Source organism: Macadamia integrifolia, unplaced genomic scaffold (assembly GCF_013358625.1).
Source record: "Macadamia integrifolia cultivar HAES 741 unplaced genomic scaffold, SCU_Mint_v3 scaffold3585, whole genome shotgun sequence".
NCBI lineage: Eukaryota > Viridiplantae > Streptophyta > Magnoliopsida > Proteales > Proteaceae > Macadamia > Macadamia integrifolia.
The window spans coordinates 1-9,139 of record NW_024869627.1 but is presented as its reverse complement, the minus strand read 5'-3'; the positions used below and the strand labels follow the sequence as shown (position 1 = coordinate 9,139).

Below are 9,139 nucleotides of genomic sequence, written 5' to 3'. Positions count from 1 at the left end.
CGGTGGGGGGTGGGGGGTGTGTGGAGATAATCTACGGTTTTATTGATCCCATCTTACTTGTGCAGTTTAAGACACTTGCAATCATGAGGGCCTGTATTTGCTTAAGATCCACACCTTGGCTGGGGATTCCAGTGCATCCATACATATCCAAAACATGCTTCTTAAAACTGATTTATGATATGATTATCCTTACTGATACTTTAAAGTCAAAAGACTCAAAACCTTAGAAGTATGCATCAGTATCCTACACTAAAGTCCAATATGTATTTGTTTTTCCAGACTGTTAATGACACCCAGAGTGACAGGAGAATCAAAAGATTCCTAAATACTGCTGTGTCAAAAGCATCAGTACTGATAGTATCATTAAGTTATGAAACATAAGAATAAAACTTCATACATAAGCATAGCATTTAAGAGAGGGGGTGTAATAGTTAAAGCTCATCCTAGTTTAATTTTTTTTAACACTCACGCCCTTTCCGTTCAACTCTTAACAGTTTTCCACAGTGTTCTTCTCCAAATGACCAATGATTGTGATTACAGTCAGATTACATTGAATTTGAAGTACCAACAGAGAAATAGAGAGATTTTCAAGGTTATATTCACACTAAAGTTCAGATTTTTACTTGTTTTGGTTCATTTAAGTCACTGGAGGATCATATTCCCATAGATGTGTTGTGCTAAGTTATCAATAATAAGCAGATTCTAGTGTTTGCTCTGGATCCATTCAATGTATAATGAATTTTTCCGTAGGTTGCCAAAAAGGTTTGCATTGCATCTTGTGTTTTACAGACTATAACATTTCAGCAATGAAACATGTGGATGGTTCTAAATAAGAAAAAAGTTGCACCTTTTAAATAAATAAACAAAAAAATGCGTACACATGGCTCAGATTGTTTTCTGTGGAAGAAAACCAAATTGTAATTATTTGTCTTGACCGAAGGCAGGAGGAAAGTAATCATACCTAGATCAGCAGAAATGAGGGCCTCCCCTTCATAATTCGGTCCCGCCAAAACTGCGCCTGATGGTGAAATAATGACACTTCCCCCAGCACATACAACAGAATCTGGTGAGAGTTCTTCATCTCTATCCACAAATACATAATCAGGTGGAGGTGGGTAGTTTTTCCTTTGACAGAACTGGTTTGCAGCGAGAACAAAGCATCCGCCCTCAATGGCAACGTGTGTCATGGATGCCTGCCATACATCTCTGGCTTCAGCATTAGGTGCACAATAGATTTCAACGCCTAGAGAAACATGGATCTTGTGAGATTGGTGAATCAGAACAGGTTCAAGATTTTAAATTTTTTTTTTCTTTTTTTACTTTTTTAGCAACAAACTCCCACGAAAGAAAAAAATAATTGAAGAGTTTGAAGTTCTAACAAGTAGAAAAGCAAAGTTGTTTTAAAATTCATGAGAATAATCCATCAGGATGAGAAAAACATGGAAATTAAAAACTCTGTATTCTCAAGTGAACACTTTAACTTGACATGTACCAGTGTTAATGGCCTTTAAATGCAAATAACAACTTCCACACAAGAAGAACATTAAAAAGAAGGTATCCACATGTCCCACCACTGCCCCAACCCAGTAGTGCAATATACACGTGTGAAAGATCTATCAAATTTGTGTCAGTGTGGCCAAAAGTTGACTTAGTTGGACAAGTATCTAATACAACCCATTCTATTTGGACTGTTTGACATATCCCCGTAATGCAATGATTTTACACCACAAGGAGTACCATTTGGATTGGATCTTAAGCAACAGCTATACAGGTCAAATTTTAGCCCACTAGATCCTCCAAATCAGGAAGTACCAAATGATTGCTCCCAACCACTTTGGATGTGCAGAGGATGTTTTTACAAAGCATAATATTCTACAAACAGAGCAAAGTTAAATGCTATTCAACAATATAAGAACAACATGGAAAGTATTGAAAAACACATAATAGCATCTATCAAACAAGTTAATAAAGAATTTCAAAACAATAGTTGGATAAAGAAGTAGATCAACTGAAACAAAATTTGCTTGGAAAGGAAACATATAATAATAACACAAAATGTAATATTCTAATGCTAGAATGCTTTACTTTTACCTTTAGCATACATTGCTGTTCTTAGTAGAGGCATTCTATTTTCCCAGCAAATGGCAGCACCTATCTTCCCAATAGGAGTCTCATACACAGGAAGAGTTGATCCATCTCCAGACCCCCATATTAAACGTTCTAATGCTGTTGGCACAAGTTTACGGTGTTTTCCAAGGTAATTCCCATGGGAATCCAAAAAGAGAACTGTGCAATAGAGCGTGTATCCATCTCTCTCTATTACACCCATAACTATATAAACTTTATACTTTCCACCAATTACTGCTAATCTTTCAACTTCAGGACCTGAATATATAAATTCATCACCAGAAACTGTAAATGAATGATAGTATAATCCAAACTCAAGTACCAGCCTGATGCCTTCTGAGCTTGAGTTAGCATGCGTCTAATATGTAAAGAAGGTCTAAAGTCTAACCAAGTCTAAGTTCCAGTTTAATTGTCTACAATATCAAAAGGGAGTACTGTGAAAGAAGCAAAGCAAGGGAATGTCACCAGGCACATCAATGGCTGAAGCATGATACTTCTGGAAATCCTCTTTGCCCTTGGCGGTACGATAACCAAATGTGACACCAAAGTTGGATCCGCGCGGATAACCACCGATAAACGCCTCAGGAAACACAATTAATTGCGACCCAGATGAGGCAGCATCTGCGATCAATCTTTCTGCCTTATCTGCTCATAAGTTAAATGAAAACGAGGTGTCTCTGTAATTCAGGATTGATCCAACTGTTTCTTCATAAGGTAGTGTTCATGATCTTCCAAAAACCCTATAAAAACGTCAAGACGGAGATTATGAAAAAAAAAAAAATTTGTACCTAAAGTGGCGGGAGTGTCATAGAAGATAGTTGAGGCTTGAACGACGGTGACTCGAACCATGGGTGGATTTGAATCAATGCCCATGTCGACATCGCCGGCGAAGGGTGCTCCGATCGTTGGAGATGGTACCGGAGCCAGAGCCATGGCTCTCTGTTCCTTACCTTATGGTAGTGTAGTAGTAATTCTTTATTGTATCAAACCTACTTACCCTTTAATAGTTTGATCTAATCAGAAACTCAAATTAGGGGGCGTCATTTTTTATATTTTTCAGGAAAAGGCCAAAATATTGAACATCTCGCATCATTTGGATTAAAGAAATCGCCGAGATTTCAAAACATTGTGGGAGAACATGGAGGAGTGATATTGGAGGGAAGATGAAAGTAAGAAATTGCTTAAGATAGATAAACGCGCAACATGGTGTCCCGCGTGTATCCAATGTCTAGAAACACTTTGGGCTGCATGCAATCATCTTGGGCTCCATGTCAAGGTGTTTCTGACAATTAGATGCACGTCGGACACCATGTTGCGCCACAAAGGAATTGAATCCCAAATAACGCAAAATGAGAAAAAAATAGGGAAAATTGTGCGAATCGGAAGGCTGACAGCATTGGCGCATGCATCCCCAAGTGCCTCTACATGCCTCCCAGCCATCTGATGTGTATTGGAGGAGCTGCGCACTTGAGACGATGTGTCAATCTGAGAATATCATCCAATAGGCTAAAACATCTGAATTCTCGGAGAATGTATAAGGGGGGAAACAAACACTAACTTAGCCTAGTGATAGCAGCTTCAGCTTGAAGAGTCTCATCCTAGAAGAGGAGGTTTGTGCTAACCTTGTCATATACATGTGAGTGGGTGAATGTGTATAAGAGTATGGCAACTATTAATCCTACTAGCACCCAATAGCCTTACCAATAAAAGTATACGACGGGGAGATTGGATCTGATCAGTACGTTCCGCCTGAATCGGTCAATTTTACCACTATAGATGTAAACGAAGAACCCTGCTAGAAGAAAAGCAGAGAAACACAGCAACATTTGAAACAATTCCCTCAGGCACTTCTTTGGAGTTTCCCATTGCACCTATTTGAAGTTTTGTGGTGTTGATACTCGCCTCTGTTCCACTTACTACAATGTTTCCTGGATCTGTACCTGTTTTGCACTCTTGTAAAGGCGTATTATCAATGTTTTATCAAAGGCAAAATATTAAAATCTCTCTTTTGGTGATAGAGAAAGATTAGGACCTTCAGAATGGCATAGAATTGGACCATCAAATTGGTGTGTTTATTTACATTTCAACAATGACCGACCCAGATAGAGTTATCCTTAACCAAAACACTAAAAAGAGCTACAGATACACCTTTATTAAATTTGTCATTCATCAACATGGCGTGAAGCCATGATCCTGAGTTCTCAATTATATAATTGACACAGCTTTCCCATATATGGAGTCACCCATGATGCCAAGAGTACACTATGACTCCTGGGGCCCTTTGGCTTTTGATGCAGATGTGAAAGAAACAGGTGTAGTTGGGTGGTCCCTCACGATCAGGCTCAATACATCCGGCCTTGCATAATGCCCAACTACATCAAAATCAAACTTTGCCCGTGCTATTTCTCCAAGATCTGCAGATCATTTCAACGTCAAAAATAACCTTGCAATGATAAGAACCATGAGAAAAGAGTGGGCTACTCAAGAAACTACTAAATGCAAGACAGGAAAATTAACATTGCTCGTGCATAACTCTTCTGCATTGCAAGTAATCAGGACTGAACAAGAGAGGCACCATTTAAAAGCTTCTTAGTCCCCAGACCGGAAAGCTATGAGAAATAATCATCAGACAACACCAAGTGCATTCTAATGGTTTGGTGAAAGTGTGCATGTTTAGAATTGACTAGGTAATGAGGCATCAACCCAGGAGCATCCTAGAAGGGAGCTCAAGGCTAGTAGTTGAACTCCACAGGCAAGCGTCCAATGTGAAATGCAAGGTGGGAAGAGAGTTTTTCCTGTTGTCCTCTTAAGTACTCTCTCATTCATGCAGTACCCAAACTCACTAAGGTCGTAAAGTGTCATTCTGAAAGAAGAGCTCAAATAAAACAGAAATAGATATCTAGTCAAAAAAAAAAAAAAAAAACATAATGGAAAACATCTTTTCAGAAAATGCAAAGGTAGGAAACCACGACTTTCAAGGACAAGCAAACAGAGGAAACCCAAAATCCCAGCAAGCCCAACACCCAAACAGGCTCTAGGCAGTTCAGCAGAGAGTTTTAACAGGGAGAAAATTGTTTTAATCCTAAAATCCCCAGTGATGCAGAAATTCATGTCAAGTTTATTTCACCTTCTCAAAAAAATGCCATGCCAGTCATTCTGATAGTTCAGTGTTGTTTTGAGTTGTATCAATGCCTTTCACATAGATGAATGCCAAACGAAGAAGCATACCTAGATCAGCCGAGATGAGAGCCTCTCCTTCATAGTTAGGTCCTGCCAAGACTTGCCCTGATGGCGAAATAATGACACTGCCACCGGCACATACAACAGAATCAGGTGAGAGATCTTCATTTGTACCTGCAAACACATATTCTGGTGGAGGTGGATAATCTTTCCTTCTGCAAAACTGGTTTGCAGATAGAACAAAGCATCCTCCCTCAAGAGCAATATGGGTCATGGATGCCTGCCATACATCCCTTGAATCAGCTGTAGGTGCGCAATATATCTCAAGGCCTAAAAGATTAAAAAAAAAAAATAGTAGTGAGATTGAGGATCAGAAAGTACTAAAGAAAATGAATTGGCAGTCACAGTTCAAACAAACATAAAATTTGGTCATCTTGCAGTCAAGAAAATGGACCACGGACATATAGATCCTTCAATCTCAAACTGGACTTTGAGATGAGTTTCTTATTCAACCAAACGTCTTACCAATAATTGTCAATCCATTATTTACAATTACCAGCACAAGCAAATAATCCTTGTATCATAGAATCCATGTTTACATGACAAATCACCTATGCCCTCTGCACATGAGAAGGACCATGGACCTTAAAGCATCCAATTGTCTGAGCTGCAGTTTGCGTTATTTACCTCTATTTTAGATATCTAAAGGAATTATCTATCAAATCTTTTCATCTTTTTTTTTTCCCTGGTTAACAGATCATTTCAATCATCAACATAAAATAATGGATCTTCTATAGCATGCAAGAGCATCAAATTTGCTCTACATGATCTCCCAAAACAGAGAACCAAATGGTGAGTTCCCACTACTATGCATGGGTATCATTGTGTATAGCAGCAAAAGGCTGGAAAATGTGTCTGATGTACAACTCGACTGTCAAGCCACAAAGTCAACTCACTCGACAATTTAAAACATTATAAAGCAACAAAAAGGAAGAATGGATGACATCATCCAAAAAATAACATTAATTAAAAAATGAGTAATCTTATAAAAGAACACTGTATAAATGACTGTTCCATATCTCAAAAAATGAAATGTTAATATGTTTACCTTTACCATACATTGCTGTTCTCAATAGAGGCATTCGGTTCTCCCAGCAAATGAGGGCACCTATCTTCCCAATCGGAGTCTCAAATACAGGAATCGTAGATCCATCTCCAAAACCCCACATTATACGCTCCAATGCTGTTGGCATAAGTTTCCTGTGTTTCCCAAGGTACTGCCCTTGAGAATTGAAAAACAGAACAGTGCAATAGAGGGTGTATCCCTCTCTCTCTATTGCACCCATCACTAAATAAATTTTATACTTTCCAGCAATTGCTGCCAGTCGATCAACTTCAGGTCCTGTTTGCACAAATTAAACATAAAGGTATGTTTATGAATGTGATGATAATTTAATGTCACAAACACATTATACAGTATACGCATTTTCATCGGACGTAGGCCCTGCAGCTGTGATGTTTTTCCATGTTAACATAACCTCCGCAAACATGCTTGGAAGGTCTGATTACAACCTAAAGCAAGAGATCTCCAACCACGATCTAAATAATACCCTATCATAAGCTGTAGAGACACTTGGCAACCTCACTCTCATACCCTATCATAACCTTCTCTCTACATATAAAAAGCAGGAAAATATGGTCACCTACTACTGACTAAGGACTTCCACTGCATGTAATGTTGATCACACGAAACAGTTCCTTTCCTTGGCATAGAAATCATCAAGCTCATGTCTTCCAGGGAGTCAGGAAAAAATCGTAGCCATTTAATACCTTTTGACACATCTAGAAATTTCCAACTCAAAAATTCTATCAAAAGGATTCCTCTAGTCCTACACTTTGATAAATAACAATATTGAAAAGTATAAGGAAAACAATTTTCTCTCCGCTGGGCTTATAGTAATGAAAAGAAACAAAAATGAAATTTTAAGACACGGTCCTAAAAGCCTTCAAATAATGCACCATACCAATTTGCACACAAAGCTATAAAAAGGGAAGAAATTTCACCTGGTACATCAATTGCAGCTGCATGATATTTCCGGAACTCTTCTTTACCCTTGAGGGAACGGGCACCAATAGTGACACCAAAGGTTGAACCCCGAGGATAACCACCAATAAAAGCCTCCGGAAACACAACCAACTGCGACCCCAATGCAGATGCATCGGCAATCAGTCTCTCTGCCTTATCTGCTCATAGAACAAGGAATATAAACTTTAAATGTCACTAAAGAAACAAGTAATCTACTAGGATCCATGGTTTCTCTCCACTGGGTTTACAGTAATGAAAAGAAACAAAAATGAAATTGTCTGGTGAAATTGTGTAATCAAACTAGAATTCAAGGTTTCTTCAAATGGGTTATTAATAATGAAAGGAAACATAGATGACACTGTCTGTCACTGACAAAGCAAACCAACATGGTGGACGAGTAGTCAATGAAAAATAGTCTCAACCCTGTTTGTGGAAACGATTAATCCAGTAAAATCCATGGTTTCTCCCAACTGGGTTGTTGACAATTATCTGCAACTGATGGAAACTGATGTAAAAAAATCAACACCGGTATAGTGGGGAAGTAGCAGTGGAATACCTAGAGTAGCGGGAGTGTCGTAGAAGATGGTTGAAGCTTGAACGACAGTTGCACGAACCGTAGGAGTGGCGGAGTCAGCGCCCATATCAACCTCGGTGACGACGGGTCCATCGGGGATAGTAGTTGGAACTAAAGCCATTTGCTTATCTGCCTCAACGATCCCTCTTTTGCAAACCGTGACTCTGATTACAGAGTGATTACAATTATTTTCCGTTGTTCTTCTTGAAACGGTTTTTAAATTAAATCGCTTCGAGCTTTGATGCGAGCAGCGTACCTATTGACTGATGAAGCCTGAGGCGTGATGTTGAGGAAGGAGAGATAAGGACCGAGAGAGAACAAAGAAGGAAGGTCCTTGCTCAAATGTGCAACAAAAATAAAACTTTAATAGGAATTGGCAAAGGCTTTGTTCACAGCCGTCGCTTCAGCCATCGGATTGGCGAGAGGTTTTCAAATACTTCTTTTGTCTCCTTCCTAATTGCCGAGGTGCCGGCCAATGTCATGCACTGCCGTGCAAAACACAAAATCCATGGGCAATTTTCACCCATAATGAATCATTGAAAATGCACGAAAACAGCCTGTCAGCGAAGTGGGGTAAAAACTATAAGAGTAAAAAAAAAAAAACTGTCAACCCGAACAAGCCTAGCCCGCCATGAGTCCGAATAGGGCTTGGATTGAGCTTTCAACCCATAGGGTGGTGAATTAGGATTGAGATTTTCAAGCCCGAGGCAGGGTCCCAAGCCTATTCAATCCAATTCAATCCAACCCAACCATGTGTATAAAGTATATAATCATATAAATATACAAATAATTATCAATGGATACTTATAGAAAAATGTCTTTTGTTTTCCACAATATACATATATACGAAAACTTTGGTATTTGACCTCTGCAGTGCTTCAAGATCAAGCAACCAAGTAACCGATAGTATTGGATTGGACTGGAATGAGTTAAACCCGGTTCAATCATGGTCCATTAGGGACGGGTTGGGTTGAGCCTAGGCTGAGATATCCCAGCCCAACCTAGGGTTGGGCTTAGCTTGGGCTGAGTTAAGAGACCTTAAAAAACCAGCCCAACCCGACCCATTGACACCCCTTGTAAGAGCAAACGAGAGTTAGGCTGTGTTTTTTATGATCCACTTCAAACCGGCGGTGTAGGAACCTTGAGCACTGAATAAATTTTTTCAATCTTAA

At 39.2% G+C, this 9,139-nt stretch overlaps 2 protein-coding genes across 3 annotated transcripts; both read right to left on the bottom strand.

Annotated features, from left to right (window-relative positions):
• Nucleotides 1–878: 878 nt before the first annotated feature.
• On the bottom strand, nucleotides 879–3,258 carry LOC122068215 (bifunctional nitrilase/nitrile hydratase NIT4B-like; the record flags this gene model as incomplete). The annotated part of the gene is made up of 4 exons (XM_042632079.1): nucleotides 2,916–3,258; nucleotides 2,593–2,772; nucleotides 2,092–2,385; nucleotides 879–1,243 (listed from the first exon to the last, which is right to left on the bottom strand). Coding segments are annotated over exons 1-4 (984 nt in total), but the record flags the coding sequence as incomplete, so codon positions are not given.
• An 881-nt stretch (nucleotides 3,259–4,139) lies between these two features.
• LOC122068216 (bifunctional nitrilase/nitrile hydratase NIT4B) lies at nucleotides 4,140–8,419 on the bottom strand. Of its 2 annotated transcripts, XM_042632082.1 has the most exons (6): nucleotides 8,224–8,419; nucleotides 7,950–8,131; nucleotides 7,372–7,551; nucleotides 6,416–6,709; nucleotides 5,356–5,637; nucleotides 4,140–4,541 (listed from the first exon to the last, which is right to left on the bottom strand). In XM_042632082.1, exons 2-6 carry the CDS (start codon nucleotides 8,086–8,088, stop codon nucleotides 4,390–4,392), a joined length of 1,047 nt encoding a protein of 348 aa, XP_042488016.1. In that variant the 5' UTR covers nucleotides 8,089–8,131; nucleotides 8,224–8,419; the 3' UTR covers nucleotides 4,140–4,389. The 2 variants fall into 2 exon arrangements, with proteins under 2 accessions (XP_042488016.1, XP_042488015.1); XM_042632081.1 differs by having other exon boundaries at nucleotides 7,950–8,419.
• Nucleotides 8,420–9,139: the final 720 nt, after the last annotated feature.

Bases quoted from the DNA above. Each gene is read 5' to 3' on its own strand.
- LOC122068216 (XM_042632081.1), bottom strand. From the start codon at position 8,088: ATGGCTTTAGTTCCAACTACTATCCCCGATGGACCCGTCGTCACCGAG. The intron at 5,638-6,415 runs GTAAACATATTA...TTAATCTTTTAG, and splicing joins AACAGCAATGTATGGTAAAG to GCCTTGAGATATATTGCGCA. The intron at 4,542-5,355 runs GTATGCTTCTTC...AATGATCTGCAG, and splicing joins TCTCATCTCGGCTGATCTAG to ATCTTGGAGAAATAGCACGG.